The 17,606-nt window shown below is 30.6% G+C and overlaps 1 protein-coding gene across 5 annotated transcripts in view; it reads right to left on the bottom strand.

The window, feature by feature from the left end:
- Positions 1–7,269: 7,269 nt before the first annotated feature.
- LOC145326381 (uncharacterized) overlaps positions 7,270–17,606 on the bottom strand; it is a 65,257-nt gene continuing 54,920 nt past the window's right edge. For all 5 annotated transcript variants that reach the window (XM_080169708.1, XM_080169705.1, XM_080169706.1 and 2 more), the window contains exons 18-20: positions 10,897–10,978; positions 9,961–9,997; positions 7,270–7,356 (exon numbers count right to left, since the gene is read on the bottom strand). In XM_080169708.1, coding sequence (XP_080025834.1) covers positions 7,302–7,356; positions 9,961–9,997; positions 10,897–10,978 — 174 coding nt within the window. In that variant the 3' untranslated portion in view covers positions 7,270–7,301. The remainder of the gene's footprint in view (positions 7,357–9,960; positions 9,998–10,896; positions 10,979–17,606) is intronic.

Genomic DNA, 17,606 nt, shown 5'->3' with positions numbered 1-17,606 from the left:
GCCCCTAGAGGCATCTAGGTGCGGATCCGCTAGTCTAAAAGAAAGAAGTAAATATTTATTAATTTAAATAATTTTAAAAAGATTTTTTCAATTATATTTTTTTCAGATTACCATCACCAAAGGGTTAATATGATTAAAATTTTAGTTTTAATATTTTAACACAAAGGAAGTGTCGCCACAATCGAATTCTTTTAAAATACAGTTTTCTTATATTTACTTCATTATGAACGTATATTTTTTATTTATGAAATAAGGATTAAATACTTCAATGTAATTCAAATATCTACATGAAGTGAAAACTTAATTCATTCCATAAACAAATATGATAAAGGTCTTATCGCTTTGGTCAATGAGAGTTTTATGAGGATTATTGGAGCACTATGAGTTTCAAACACTTTACCATTGGAAGACTCGAGCTCATTTATAGACGTTTATTTCCTATATAGATCTGTCATGGATCTTGATGCAATAAAGCAGGCTGTTTTGTAAATGTTAAAAATTGGAACATTTCATTAAATAAAAGTAATCGCAAATATACTTAGTAAATAAAAAAAGATTTTATGTTCATACCATTTTAAAAATGTACCTTAAACTAAAGTTACATTCTATCTGCTAAAATGTGTAAACGGCCCTATTAGTTTAATTTTAGGGAAGTTTTTAGGTCAGGTTTTGTGGAGAGGTGGGGGGGGGGGGTGGAGGGGGTTAACACTCGTTGTAGAGATATAAAATAATTTATTTGTGGGGAGAGGGAGGAAGGTACCTTCCCCACCCACTCTTGTTTGGTGTTAACAATTCTTACTTTTGTTATGCTTAAAGGGGACAGTAAGAGGATGTCCGTCTGTTTGTACCAAAGAATCTCGCTACACGCTGAATCGATAAGGTTCTCAATTACAGGGTAGCTTGTCATAGGTTATCTAGTATATCTAGTAATCTATAATACAAAGTAGAACGATGTCTGTCTGTGTGTTGTGTGTTTGTGTATTTGTGTATTTGTGTGTTTGTCTGTTTGTTTGTAGCGAAGGATCTCGCTAACCGCTGAACCGATCGGGTTCTCCTTTACAGGGTAGCTTCTCATAGTTCCCGGGAAGGTTTTTAACTATTTTCTTGGGGGGTGGGACACCCCTAACCCCCCCAAAAATGAAAAATACCCCCCCCCCCAAAAAAAAAAATCCCCCCCAAAAAATTTTTTTTTTCTTTTTTATTTTAAATCTAAAATACGAAAAATTGGTTTGATCAAACCTCTTGGGGCAAAGCCCCTAGAGGCTAGGGGCGAAGCCGCTAGTAATATAAAGAAAAGAATGGCAACATCCGCAAAAGCAAAGCTCAACAACCCAGACGGATCAAAATAAGAGCAACTTGATTTTTTAACAGGATTACGTTACTTATTGTTTCTCTTAGTGATTACTCCGTTAGGATGCTTTCGATTTTTTTATTTTTCTATTTTGCTTAAATTGAGCTTCTATTCTGAATTAATCTTTGTTACATTATAGGAAAACTACTTATATTACTGACTAAAATATTAAGTGCATGCAATGATTTTTTTTCCATTTAATACTCAGAACAGACACCATGGAAACTGTCCCAATTTTGTATAACTTTTGCGGAACATGTTCCAGTTACGTCATATTTTTCTTTCCCGAAAAAGGGAAGGGGGGAAGAAAATCTCTTCAAAAGAGATGGGGAAAACCCCCTTTTCTCCCATATCTTTTTTCTTCCCCCCTTCCCTTTTTTTTCTTTCCCCCTTCTTTTTTTCGGGAAAGAAAAATATGACGTAACTGGAACATGTTCCGCAAAAGTTATATAAAATTGGGACAGTTTCCATGGTGTCCTCAGAACAAATTAATCATCTAAAATTGTTTCTTATTTATTATCCCAAATAGATTGATATAAAAGAAAGTATAAAGATTGGCCTGGCCATACTTTTACGAAAAAACATTGGCATGAATAGGGTTTTTCACCTACACCCTCCCCCTAAAACAAATGTAGGTGGGTGTGAACTTTGTAGGAATGTTATATAGACAACAAAACAACAAAAGAAGTGTAATTTATTGTCCAGGGTTGCAAACATCCCCCTATATATTCAAAGAAATGCCTTAAATTTACACCCCCATATATTTAAGGGGATGGGACTTTGTCAAGGGGGATATTTTTTATCTCCCTTAGTTTTCCAGGAGGGTGAAAAGTTTCCCTTTCTCCTAATGTACCATGGCTTATACGTAGAATAAATGCTTAAAAAAATTATCTGTAAAAAAGAATTATTACTTTCTACCTTTTTATGATCTATTGAATGGTACTCTTGTTGTCAATAAAGCGAAAAATATTTAATTCTTTTAAGTCAAACAAAATGTAGATTAAAATAGGATATCAAAACAGAGAGAGGGGACAATGGTGTGTTTTGCACTTGTCCCCAAAGTATTATAATAACTTTTTCTTATTCGTTGGCTTACCAACTTTTGGGACTTTTAATGAATTTTGACTGGTTGGTTTCTTAAATTGATTGTCCAACAGCTTCAACTATTAATTGTAATCTACAGAAAGGGTAATTTTATTTATAATCAGTGTGGATGTACATCCATTTATCGGCCATTGTCTTATCCCTTTAGATCCCTGCTGGGTCAATGTTTAATATTTGTTGTATTTTTGACTAAATAAAAGCATTTGACTGAACAACAATAATTTTACGCGCAATGTTTTCTAAAAGGCGTTGCTTTCCTCAACTTGTCTGTAACTTGATACAGATATTATGTAAATAATTAGATATTTAGCTTAGATTAATTCTTCCAATTGCTTTGTGGTTATTAATAAAAATTTATTAATTTTCGTTGTTAGGAGTGTTTTTAGCAGATACTACCTATTTTAAGATCTTTAAATTTATCTAACCCCTTCACTCTATTTCAAAACATTCCTTGAAATACCCTACTTTAACTTTTAATTCTTGCCTTTTCCCAATGATAAAACCTATGAATACCTTCAAAATATTATTTAAAAATAACACTGCTATTATTTAACCTTGATATCTCAGTTTCAAAATGTAAATCTAATACACGTTCTAATACTAAAAATAATATTTATTAAAAATGTTTCAAAATATATTAATAAGATCTTATATAAACTTCAATTCTCATGTTACAACAAACAATTTTAATTTTAAAATGCCTATTTATAAATACATCTTATAAGAATTTATGTAATCAAAACTTCAATAAAAAGGCTGATTTTAATATTTAAAAAAAATTATATACTACCATATTACCAAAACAAGGATGTAATCTTCCCTAATAACATATAAATAACATACCTGTTTAAGGCCATACCTTTAATTTTATGAATTGAGTATAAACATGCTACAGTTAAATTGTTGTAACTTGTTGTCCTAGGTAAAATTATTCCAAATATTGGGTGAATAGAATGATTATTATGTCATACAAAAAATGTTGTAAAAACGTTAAAAAGGACGTATTGAGTTTCTGGTAAAGATTAATAATCAAAATCCAAAGTTTAAAATATATGGGACAATTCTATAATGTCTAAATTGACGGAAGGACTTACCCTAATTATAGAAAAGCTACGCTTTCTAAAATAAAAAAAATAAATCAAATTTATTCAATTTCTCATTTGTATAAATATTACATTAATACAGCATTAGTTTCACATATAAAAAACATTACAAAAAAAGGTTTGATTTAACAGATATTTACCTATTTAAAATTGCATTTTTGTTTACTTTCTTTGCATTTCATCTGCTTTTATGGTTCATAGACATGGACAATAGTACAGTAGAGTATTATACAATAAAAATATATTTTCGGTGGTCCATAAATAGGATTATGTGAAAGCACCGCAACAAAGAAAAAGAAGGTTAGGTTCTGGGATCTACTGCAGTTCACGGTAAAATATTGCTGGTAAGCAATATTTCCAAAAATCTATGAATTTTGAAGGCTGCTAGCTGCCAAACGGCTGAACGTACAGATCATGCCCGCATACTGTTTTAAGCGGCATAAGAGGGCCTACAAATAATCTGGAATAGCCATATAAAATTAATAATGCATAACTATCTTGCAGTGCAGAGAAATGCGCGAAAAAGACCTATTTTACGCGTTTTTTTTCAGTGAAGCTTTCTCTGTGCATAATTGGATCTTGGTTATACCAGATTATTTGTAGGCCTTCTTATGCCGCTTAAAATGGTGTGCGGACATGATCTTTACGTTTAGCCGTTTGGCAGCTAGCAGCCTTTAAAATTCATAGATTTTTGGAAATATTGCTTACCAGCAATATTTTACCGTGAACTGCAGTAAATCCAGGTTCTGAGAACTCTTCCTACGAGATGTAAAGAAAATTTTTTTTTTAAATAATGGTACCCCAATCCCTGAACTCATTAAGAAATGTGAGTTATGGCATCTCTAGAATGCCTAACATGGTTTCTTTATTAACAAAAATTAAAGGAAGAAATATTTGTTTCCTTTAAAAAAATATTGATATTTTGTTACCGACACGCAACTCGTCAATATTCCTTCATTGCTTAGTTCCACAAGTGACATCAAAATGGAATGTAGGTTAAAAATAAAAATAAAATTCAAAAACACTAAAAAATCAGTACAAAAAAGTAATTAGATAAACACGGGCTCGGCAGCAGCAGCTCTCTGCCACTGCAGCTGCAGAATAGGCTGTCGAGCATAACGTGAAAAAGTAATATTCTTAAATAGATAAATATGCACAATAACAATAAATAAAACATATTTTAACCAGGTTAATTAAAATCACTAAAATTAAATACAACCAGAATAATATTGTTGAAATCACGTTGGTTTAAAATAATTCTATAGAAAAAAGGAAGGGGTTGGTATTTCAGAGATTTCGGTAGTTAGGGAATCAAGTAAGCTAGCAAACATATCTCAGAGAGCTAATAATTTAAGCTGGAAAAGTAGTTTTATTAAAACTACATTTTATTATTTCTAACTCTTTCTTAAATAATAATATTTTTTTTTATAATAATCCTAATTTATAAGGATGTGTTATAATGTACCTATATATGAAATTTTAGCTTTCAATGATGATTCCTTTACACATACATCTACGACATCTCTACAAGTATCCCACCTACTTCTTTTTCATATAGTATAACAAATTCAAACTAAAAAAAATTTAATAAAAATTTAGTTAGGTTGACCTATATGGAAGACATATAAATTACAGACAATCTTGATATGCAAATTACAAATTACATTTAAATATAAAACTTATACTTCTAAGTTGTTACATACATTCTTTAGACCATTCTATTATTAGTCAAAACTAGTAGAATTCTGTTGACATGCATTTACTGTCGACTAAATGGATGTAATTACACGTGGATATTAGAACAGGGGATAAATTTTTGCCAATTGAGGTTGTTTTTTCCCCTGTCATTTATTGGTCATTTCGTTCATCCAGTAGGAGGGGAGGGATACAGGGGGGGGGATGGGTTAGTTATTTTAACCCGCTACAAGTTTCACTTTATTAGTGTACATGATAATCTGGTGTAAGATCCAAGTAATAATAAATCCATAAAGGCTGACATTATAAAAGTGGCCATGGCTGACTTATCCTGATACAGCGCTATTATAATGACACTATGGAAATATGACAAAAGCCCTTAACAACCTTTAGCATAATTAATGTATTTTGTAAAATTGTGCTTAATGTGTGTTTTTTTAAGAAAAAGATAACTTTCAGGCGGGATAAAACAATTGCCGATAAATCGATGTACATCCCCAATGATGATGAGTTTTCAGGCTATTTTTCCTGTTTAGGTTAATAAGCCACAAGAGAAATACTAAGAAGCCGCTGGTATTTTTTAAACTTAAAACTAGCTAGCTAGTTTTAATTAAATGTTTCCCTTCAAGAAAGAAAAAAGATCATATATTTTGTTTATTTATTCTACATTTGTGAAAAAAAGGAACTTTGGTCAATATTTCTAAATAAAGAAAATATTGTAGTAAGAAAAGATTTGATTTATGTCAGGTGAAGTGGGATATGTATTCACTTCCACACATGAATAAACTATCTATTACCCTTTGCTTTACTCATGCAGTTGAAACCAGGGAGGGAGAGGGCTTTGGATTGTAAATTAGACTGGTACCCAAAGTGTTATAAACACGCTATCTTATTCTTTGGTTCAAAACTTTGGGTACTTTTATTGAATTTTGATTTGTAGGTTTCAAACTAGTAGTGTCAAAAATGTTCAACTTATAATATACTCTGTTGAAGGGGTAATTTTGAATAGTAACAAGGATATAAATTCATCTTCCATTGTTTTATTTCTGTGTAGACACCTAATGATATATATTTTGCAAAAATAAAATATATCCTTGATAATGTGCGGAAAAGATAGCATACTATCGAAGACCTGACGTCCTGTACAGATTAACTTTAATTGCAAATATAACTTTTCCAGACACCCAGCCTACCCAGTAAGACTAAAACCCGCGGCATTAGCGTGTTTGATAGCCTGCCTGTTGCTGCTGAGAGTAGGGCTGGGGGAATGTCTTGGCCCGTAAACAGGCGCATCTCAATCCAAGCGGACAAGGCGGATGGACGGATGACCATTTCATGCTCTACGCCACTAGAGGCCTCTAGTGGCACTCTATTTGAGAAGAAAAAATTTTGATTTAGCATAAGAATTACAACTTGCCATGTCAGCAACGACCATTTTTTTATATATTTTATTAATTTCACTATAAAATTATTGAGATAGTATGTCAAAAAAATTCTTCCAGGTTTAACTGATAACACGATATACTTCTGACTTTGTAAAGATTAACTTTTAGTCTTTTACTTATTATGTTGCTATGTCTCTTTCTTAGCTAACTGCAGGGAGGCCGGGGATATGGGATTGTAAATTACACGTGTACCCAAAGTTTTATAACCACAATATCATATCCATTGGCACAAAAACTTCGTGTACATTAGGTTTCCAAAATTGAAACAGAAAAAAACTTTTCTACAAATAATTTTACATGGTTGGTAATTTTTTGATCAACTTTTGGCATGCAAATAATTTTATTGACGATTTTCTTATCCCTTAAAATTTCAGATAACAGAGACAGAATATTTGCATAACAGGACATCATGGGGTGGCTGTAGCATTCTCTCAAAATTCAGAATGATTAAAAGATTTTTTATATGTAAAAATAATAAATATGAAATAATTTTAAATATGCAAAAAACATTTTCATACATTCTAGAGCATTTTTTGTCCAAATAGGATATTTTTATTCAAATTAGAAAATCTTTTTTTTCTAAAAAGTTACACTAATTTACTTTTATCCTTGGTTTATCTCGACAATAGTTCTGATCCAATCATTGAACACCCACAATCTAAATAAAATAGTTATGATAGTTATTTATCGCATCGTATTATAGACAGCTTTTCGCAGATAGAAAAATGAAAATTTAGAAGAATAATTCCACTTTTATTGGCCCTTACGGGAAACGACCCTGGAAAACTAAACCTATGTTAATTTATAATCTTTATTTTAGTATTCGTGAAAAGTTGTTTATAATACGATACATTATTTTTCAGTATGGCTCAGAACCAGTTTTAATCCAGCGGATAATAATCGGTTTCGAAGCCATACTGAATTTACAATTATAATGAAATTTCCAGAAGTAGTGCACCAATATAATATCGGTCTAAATATCTTAATTTTTAAAAGCCTACAGGTTGCGCCCCTAGTAACTAGGGGAAAAAGGGAAGTTAAAAGCCTTAAGACACTTAAAGAAGCTAATTCGTCAAAAAATAGCCTAATAATATCCCAAGACTTTTTTCTAAAATTGGTGAAATCAATTTAGTGGTTAACAAGATCTTAACGTATATACAAAAAATAATTCATAAAATAACTGTTTAGTTTTACTTTAATTTTATAGAGAAAAAAATAAAAAGGTTATAGAATAAAGAGAGTTATACATAGAGGGGTATAATCTTTTTTTCTCGTAATAATTAGTTAATAAATAATAAATATAATAATAGGTTTTCTCGTATTGATTCGAATCCGGTGGATAGGAACCGGTTCTCATCAATACGAAAAAAACTATGTCTAGCATTGTATTATATCCAGCTTTCTACGAATATAGAAATGTACAATCATAAGATTAAAACCAGTTTTTTTAGCCGGCGCCTTCGGCACCTCGGGGCTAAAAAAAACTAGTTTTAATCTTATAATTGTACTTTCTATATCCGCGGAAAGCCGTTTATAATACGATGCGAGAAATAACTTTTACCTGAGAGGAAAGGGAAAATGTGTAAAAATTTTCAACCCTCTAACCCTCCAATTTTATCCTTATAATAAAGTAACAGGATGTTTGTGTGTTTGTGTGTATGTGTGTTTGTGTGTTTGTATGTTTGTACCGAAGATTCTCGCTAACCGCTGAACCGATCGGGTTCTCCTTAACAGGGTAGCTTCTCATAGGTCCCGGGAAGGTTTGAAACTATTTTCTTGGGGGGTGGGAAACCCCCAAGCCCCCCAAAAAATGAAAAAAAAAACCCAAAAAAATTTTTTACTTTTTCTTTTAAAATCTAAAATAAGAAATTTAATAATTAAATTCGACTCATTCCTCCTCAAGTGCCCCTATAGGCCTCTAGGGGCGTACCCGCTAGTAGTTTTATAAAGAAATATAAGTTGAAACACATAAACTTTTTCGGTAAAATTGTTTATTGTCCATTGACCTAACCCAACTCCCTGGGTTAAATAGTTTATGAATAATGAATAGATCCTTATACATCTATTTTTATATAAATTCCACTCAAGGATACCAACTAATTATCTATTAAAAAAAGACCACCAAAACTATCATAAAAACATCAGAATAATAATTCATCGCATCGTATTATAGACAGCTTTCCGTGAATGTAAAAATGAAAAATTGTGAGATTAAAACCAGTTTTGATAGCATCGAGAGCCAAAGGCCCGGGCTAATCAAACTAGTATTAATCTTTTCACTTTACTATTAGTAGTAAATTGTCTACAATACAATACCTTTTTTTAAATTTGGCTGAGAATCAGTTCTAATCCTGAGGATATTAATTGGTTTCGAAGCAATAATGGAAAAGTCTCACTAATTTAGCTTTATTAACCTGACCTATATTATGGAATAGACAATAAATACACAACCCAATAATACACAGATTTATTTCACTTGTTGGCAAGTGAAAGTTGCAAAATTGAAATATAGTTTTAAGATTCATTATTTCTGTTCTTGTATTATTGGAGAAATGTTTATATTAATTCTCTTTTTAATGAATGCTGTTTTTTTATTTGTTCTCTTTTAAAAACAACAACTTTTTGTTTTGATAAAATCCAGTTTAATTTTATAATACAAATAAATATGTATTTATTTGGGATATTTAAGTTTTCCATTGAATGTTTCTGGTATCTTAAAAAATAACAGCGCACCATTGAGTAATAAATATTCAAAATTATTTAATTGTAGGCCTTCTTTTGTTGGTGAAATTTTGTACGAACATAAAAAAAAAAAAAAAAACATACATCCGTTTGGCCTCTGGCAACCTTTACAGTTCATAGACTTTTGGAGATAATCGATGCCAGGAACATTTATCTGATAAAAAATGTCTGCTGTCAAAGAAATATGGAACAACATGCAATATAGCCTAACTTTATGCACTCGTTATACCATTGGTTATCATAATTGAAATGAGAATTAATTTAATGCCTATTGTCTTATCCTAGTAACTAACTTTTTGGTTATCACGCGATGTGAGTTAGACTTGATAATTTAACGCATGTTAATCCCTTAAAGTACCTGTTGAGCAGAGAACACCCCTCCCTCATTTTATAAATTAATTGAAAATAAAAGAGGTGGGGGTATTAGTTTGCGTTTGTTTGTTTATGACTTTAAGTTAGGTTATACAGGGTAATGAGCCCACAGCCCCCTAAGATAATTGTAGTGCAGATATAATGTTACCTAGTTAAGACACTGGGCTGATTTGCCATAGCACAACCTAAAAATAAACATATGCAATATATTTCTATACATATAAATAAATTAGTGTAACTAAAAATATGAATAAATATTTTGAATGCTTTTTAGAGTACACAAAGCTTCTGACTTATTAAAGACTAAATCCGCGTCAAAACAGCAACACAATGATGTTAAGAGTTAAAGTAATGAAAGCAAAAATGATGATAAACAAAATTACACATTCTTTAGTTTATTGGCTAGTAAGTCAATACAAGTACCCAAAGTTTTTAATATAATTAATTAGATAACGTGGTCATAGAATTTTGGGTACAGTCAACTGTCCAAGGCCTACCTTTCCTGATAAACACTTACTATCAAAATTTTTTAATCAATAACATTATTAGAACAGATCTAACTACATTTTTCTTGAATACTCCTATTATTCGCGTATGTGATAAGGTGCGGAAGTGAATTCACACTTAGATTAATAAGAATTAAGATAATGATTTTAGATTAACCTCGCGACACAAGCTTTTTTATTTACAGTACAAAAGAATTCATTCTTTTTACAGTATAAACAAGTATGACAGCATCAATCAGAAGCACAAAAAAATCATGAATTGACGACAAACGCACACTGTGAGTTAAGGTGTAAATGTTCAGTGGCCACAAATATAGAAATAGTAATAATAAATCACGAAACCTTTACCCTTAAAAATGTACATGACATTTGTAGTATGACCAACAGACCAAAAAATTAGTCGTCTATCTTAATTATGAGCCTGGAAAATTAAGTGTCACAGAAGTATTTAACTTAAAGAGTAGATTCGCTACCTAATGTAAATTCAATCTTTTTTGTCCACAACTTATTTCTATCATTTTATTTATTGTGTTATAGTAGCTACTCATCAAATGACTGCTTAGAAAAAAAACCCTTACCTATACCCCAAGATAATATACCAATGATGTTCCATCTTCCTGTTAACTTGGATTTATGGACCATTGGACCGCCGCTGTCACCCTGATATAATTATATTTACATAGATAAAGGTTTTATTAGATTTTAGGCAGGTACAACATTGCATTCGTATTTGAGATCTCAATTGTTCAATTATCTAAACGCGACGTTCACACAATTTTTTTAATTCACATTTAATATATGAAGATTTGAATTATTTTGTAATAAGAAAATAAAAGCATTGTGTTTGCCATTAATTTTCACTTAAGGTGGGTGTCAGGTTCGAGTTTCGTCCACACCGCGTCATAATAGAGAAGTCAAAAATGATACCTACTGCTTCCATGTCTGGCACGTGACAATTTTAGGGTTTTTAGGATTGTAATGTCACTCCCCACCCCCACCCACTAAGCTAAGAAAATAGATTAAAACAATATTATGAACAGTAGAACTATTCCTTGAAAAGCAGAGCCCAGTGATTCAGTGTTCTTGAACTTCATAAAAACAAACAGACGGACAGACATCATGCTACTTTATGCTAGAGATACAAAGAGGAAAAAATCTTTTACTGGTCTAATAAAACCTCAAATGGGTTGTTCCCTTTTTAAAAAGTTTCATAATTTTGATTTAATCTTTTCAGACACTCAATTTAATGGATATTATTTGATGATTTCCAACTGTTATATGTCTAAGAATAATTTCTCTTCAGTCTTAATTCTAGTTATTACTCAATTCTATTCCGTTATTTAAGTAATGATTTTACGCAAGATGCTCAACTAATCTACATATTATTCTAAATAAGATGATGGGGGTCTTAGTGCTCGACTAGGCACTTTAAGATAAAACCTCCAGTTGATTTAATTTACTCTGTTAATCACCACAAGTATTAGTAAAGTCAATAACTAAGATAAACTTAGCCCAATACATTATCTGAGAGATCTCAGGGGATAGGTCAATGAAAAGTAAATAAATCTTTCCATTTATATTTGCGTGAAATATAAATTGAAGTTAACGGTTGAGAATTAAATTATTCTCTCCCTCCCAACAATTACAAATCCCCTATCTTAAAATAAATAAATTTCTGAAGACAAAATCTATAACTTGAGACTTGAGAAGAACATTTAATGCCCATTGTCATATCCTTGATTCCCTAGCTTTAAGAACCTTAGATCTGGGAGGGGACTGTAATTTTATATACAAAGTTTTCATAAGCTTTTTTTCTCATTTTATTTTACAAAACAAAAAGGGTAAACTTGTACATTTTCACTGGGGACATATATCAATTTATCGTCCATTATCATATCCCTTAAGATCCCGACTTTGCTAGACTTTAAGATAGATCAATAAAGTTGGAAGATAAACCACTTGGTAAACTATAAAGCTAACCAAAATTTTGTCTTTGCACATAAATGAGAAAAAAGAAAGACAAAAGAAAAAAATATTGCCACCTATCGATAAGTAGCAGCAAAGAAAAATGTTTGATATCTTATAAAGCGCTACAGACAGACTGACAAAAAAGAGGAGTTATACAGTAGATGCTCCTAAGTCAGCGGAATCTTTACAAAACCAATTAGCTGTCTTTAGAAGCCGAATTAATCAATTTATTTTGATGACGGCTTGAAAAATGGATGGATGGATAGACAAAGAAAAAATTAAGATGAAAACGTACATAAAAGCAAAGCCCTAAAGAAAATCAGAAGGAAGGACAAATAAACATTAATTCTTGAAAAAAAAAGAACTTGATAAGCACACCATTATTTTTTAACAATAGAGATGCTTCGCTTATAAAATTGGACCGTGTTGTCCTAGCAATCATTATTCCAAAAAATAAATTCAAAAATGTGTTGTAAAAAGTTAAAATTAGCATGTTTTAATTTTAAATGTTTTCTGGTAAATCGTACCTATCTGCTATAGGAATCATCATGCAAAGTTTTAAATCGAGGGTAGATTTTAACACGATTCAATTAACGAAAAGATCTAGCCATTACGGAAGGACGGACCCTAGTTATAGAAAAACTTCGCTTTAAGAATAGTGCTGATTTGTGACAAAAAATGTAATATTTGCACTTCCTCAATATAATATTACAGCCTTAATCTAGTTATACAGAATATACATATGGAGTTTATTATGAAAATGGATGTAGAATATACGTGGATGATATAACAGAAGAAAACATTTCGTCAATTAAGGTTGCAATTTTCCCCGCATTTATTGTTCAAGCCGTTTATCCAGTAGGAGGAAATAGGATGGGGTAAAGGACAGGATGGGGGGATCGTTTTTTAGCCCGCAACAGAGTTGAATTTACTATAGATTATGAAAATCTGGTGTATGATCCAAGTAATTATACATCCGTTAATATGAATGATTGATAGAATTTATCCAATATAAAAACTTTACTATGCATGCAATATTGAAGTTTCTTCAAAATAACACAACTGTAGGAAAAATTTTCAAAGCCTTTTTAATATCGATATGGTTCTTTTTGTATTTTAGACGTTTTCTTAACTAACAAAAAGGTTAGTATTCTTTTCCTATTGTATTCATTTTTAAAAAGCTTGGCTAGCATACTTTTTTATATTTGGCTGGTAAAACAATGATTGGTTGTAATTTATCATAAAAATAGAGTATGATAATATTTGTTGCACTTAGTAAGACATGCAAAGGAGGATTTATTCAATATTCATATCCATGAATTATATTAGACCTGAGGTGGATTCTTTAAAAAAATTAGGGTCGCTGCCTCATAAAAAAATTATTTTTGTGAAAAATCCTCCAAAATCTAAAAAAAATAATTAAAATCTTATGTTGATAACCTTTCTATGATTTTATTTAATTTTTGTAGATTTTTTATGTGATTTTTAGGATTTTTCTCAAAAACAATTTTGGTGAGGCAGCGATGCAGCGACCCTAATTCTTTTAAAGAATCCACCTCTGGAGTACTCCTCTCTTTTATTGAACAGATTGAAAGGCTTATGTTTCATGAAAAAGTTCATCTTTGTAAATTAAAAACAAGAAATATGACATCCAATGCAATGCAATGGTAATAAAAAAAAACTTAAGTTATAAAGAATAAGAAGTTTTTAGAATTCACGTTATTATTAACGTTGAAAAAGCATTTAATCCGTATGGGGCACAAATCAGATATCTAAAAATGGAAGTAAAATTGGTTTATAACCCCAACGTTGATAAACAAAAGTAACCCTTCAAAAGTTTAACACTATTGGTTGATAAGTTCGGACACTACTAGTCTGGCTCTTACCAATCAAAATTTAATAAAAGTAACCAAAGTTCTTAAACTAGCCATAGTGATTACATGGTTACATAACTGTTGGTACTAGTGTAAGATTATTGGTCAATTGTATTGTATGACGTCATTTTTTTATAGGCACTATAAACAGCTTCAAAATTGACATGCTTTTCAAAAGACACAAAGAAAGAAATTAACAATCATTAGTAGTACAGAGAATTGCTTTCGTGAATGTAAATACTGATTTATGTATGTAAATATTATACAAAACAATCTAAGAAGAAATATGAATGCCAAACTTATAGAAATGAATTGATCATACTGCATTAATGAATAACAAGAATAAAAGTTTTCATGTTTATATTATGTAATATGATTATTGCCAGTGGCCTCACCCCTAGCAACTAGTGCTCTGTATTTTGAGGATGAATAAAAATAGTCTAAATCCAACTGTAAGACTTTAAATTTAAGATAATATAAAGCTACTCAAAGTGAAGAACCTAATCGGTTCAGTGATTTTTAAAAAGAAATCTTAAATAATTTAAATCTTAGTAAAAATATAGAGAATGTATGAGTAGTTTTGTTCTGGATGATGCATTAATTTATATATATGTAATACATATTAATGCTTTTATCTATGATTTATTGGGATACAATTTTTATAATAAAGTTATAAATTTATTATCCTCAGAAGAAATATTATATCTAGTTTTTTTTCAATTGCATGATTTAAATACGTTTTCAAGTCTATTTAAAAAAATTGAACTCTAAACAATATTTTTTATTTGTAAAACGAATTAGGTTTAGGTTTGTTGGCAAAGTTTAGTTTAAAGAAAATTCCTATCAAATATATTAAAACCTTAGTAAGCAGCTTATAGTGCCTTTTAAAAAAACGTAATACAATACAAATCACTAATGAAAGGCCAGTATACATTGTGATTGACGTCATTTTTTATTAGGCAATATAAGCTGCTTCAAACAGCGATGTATTAGCAAAGCATCTGACTTATTTAGCTAGATATATTCCCTGTACTAGCAGCACAGCTTCTCTATAATTAGGCTAACGTAAAGGTACTTTACATTACTAGGTGAATTAGAAAGAAACCCTCTACCAAGGACAGTACTTTTTTTCTCATAGCTTATCCTCTGTGAGGGACAATAACCCTTTGGGACCTAACCTAACCTGACTGAAAGTAAACTTATTTGTTTTAAATACAGCCTATGGACATAATTGTCCTGGTTTTTCCTAATCCGCATACCTAAACTTCTTGCTTCCACTTGATATAAAGTGGTATTGAAGAAATTCTTATAGATGTAATGCTGACTAATCAAGTAGACATTCATTCAATGCATTGTTTCTCATTCCATTAGGAATTACAGTTTATAACATACAGATTCTAGATAAGTAGAATGGAACAAATAAATAGGATATATTCATAGATTGATTGGTATAGAATACACATCAGGCTTGAAATGAATAAATATAATTCAAACACAAATCTTTTAAGTTAGAAATAGGTTAACAAGGCAAATTCAGTATATTATGTTTTAATTTTAGCATTTAAGTTAAAGATAATTGATAATAAATCCTTGAACGGACGTATGGTCTAACCTTAATTATTAAAGATTAGCTATGTACCCAAAAAATAATATATGAATAGGAAGTGAATTTTAATGAACTACAGATGCGCTACTATCCTCTCACACAGTGCGTTTGAAGGTGCTTTGACTTTTGTGTCAGAACCTAAATTGGGACATAGTGCATTTTATTACCCTAGGTTAGGTAATTTTATTTCACTTTTCAATAAAATCGAAAATGCAGCCGTTTTTGAGAAAATTAGATTTGAAAATTTCAAGTTTAATTTTCATCCACTAGAAGTTACCGCATAATAATGACAAGAAAAGCAAAGATTATTTTTTTTAAATTTTTAACAAGTTTGCTTTTATAAAGTTCTTCATAAAACCACTCCTTAAGTGAGTTGATTCATGGCCATTTTTATCAGTTGCTTTGCTTAGGTCAAGAAAATTGAGCCTTAAATAAATCATATATATAGAGGTTTTATGACAGACTTTATAAAAGCAAAGTTGTTTAAAATTTTAAATAAAAAATATTTGCTTTACTTGTCATGATTATGCGGTAACTCCTAGTGGATGAAAATTGAACTTGAAATTTTCAAATCTAATTTTCCAAAAACGGCTGCATTTTAGATTTTGTTGAAAAGTGAAATGAAATTACCTAACTTATGGTAATGAAATGCACTATGTCCAAACTTAGGTTCTGACACAAAAGTCAAATCACCTTCATACGCACTGTGCTCATAACAATTTTAAAAACTAACCCAGTATATCAGTTATCGAATAGTGAGAGCATTATGAACACACAAACAGAACTTACTGCTTGATATACTCATTTTTTTATCTTTGAATAGAAAACAGTCAGGGTTAATTCATGAAAATTTCCATTCATTTTTAGTTAATTTTAAGAAAGTAAAGCCATTTTTTTCGATTGGAGAAAATGACATTGAAACAGTTTTAGATTCAATTTCTATATGTACTCTCCAAAAATAGAAAAACATTTGCAGTTAAAAGGAAACTAACGATGGAAAACAGAACTATTTCCTACTCTGAGTGAAAACAAGGACAGTTATGTCAGCTGCAATCACAGACTGAATTAATTCAAAAAAGTATTTGGTAATTTCACGGATTTTTATTTGATTTTGGGAGTAAACGCTTAGTAGTGACCTTTTTATTTGCCTCCCAAATATTATTTCAGATTTATTTCGCTTGTTGGCTTTACTTTCACGCTGCTAAGTCCCTGGGGAGAGATGTCATTACAAAACATAGGTATTTTTATAGAAAATAAACCAATGAATACATACATTTATACATTTGTAGGTTTATTTTGTTAAACTTTTTTTTTATAAAATAAACTATAAATTAGAGCATTTTAAAAATCTAACAATAAATAAGAAAGTCTTTGAAAATTCCTCTTACGGAGTAACGAACGCACGTACAAACTGAAGGTTATTCTTATTTGTGTTGTAAATAGTAAGCTTAACTTTTTTTTATTTGCGAAGATGCTCTAAAATTCAAGGTACTGCATTTTTATATATTTGTTGTTGGGTCCACCTTTGTTCTTTTGCCTAGACTCTTTCCACTTTTTGCAGGTTTCCTTTATTGCATCTGGACCACAAAATAACTTTTTTATAAATAGTATTTTTGATGCTTATTTTAAGGTTACGTTAGGTAAGGTAAATAAAAATAAAAAATAGCCCCGCGGAAAGAAAACCCCACAGTAAAGCACCTTGCAGGGGCTAGAAATAAGTTTTGTTTCTAATTGTTATCTCTTTATCGTATTGTAATGTAAGATCTTGAAATTTTTGCACATAATTGTCATTATTTCTACATGCATTTTAGAAAACAATATACATCCTATAATCCTTTTG

This window comes from Acartia tonsa, chromosome 8 (assembly GCF_053477335.1).
Source record: "Acartia tonsa isolate MP-2025a chromosome 8, ASM5347733v1, whole genome shotgun sequence".
NCBI classification, from domain to species: domain Eukaryota; kingdom Metazoa; phylum Arthropoda; class Copepoda; order Calanoida; family Acartiidae; genus Acartia; species Acartia tonsa.
The sequence above is the reverse complement of the archived record's forward strand: the minus strand, read 5'-3'. Positions and strand labels throughout refer to the sequence as shown.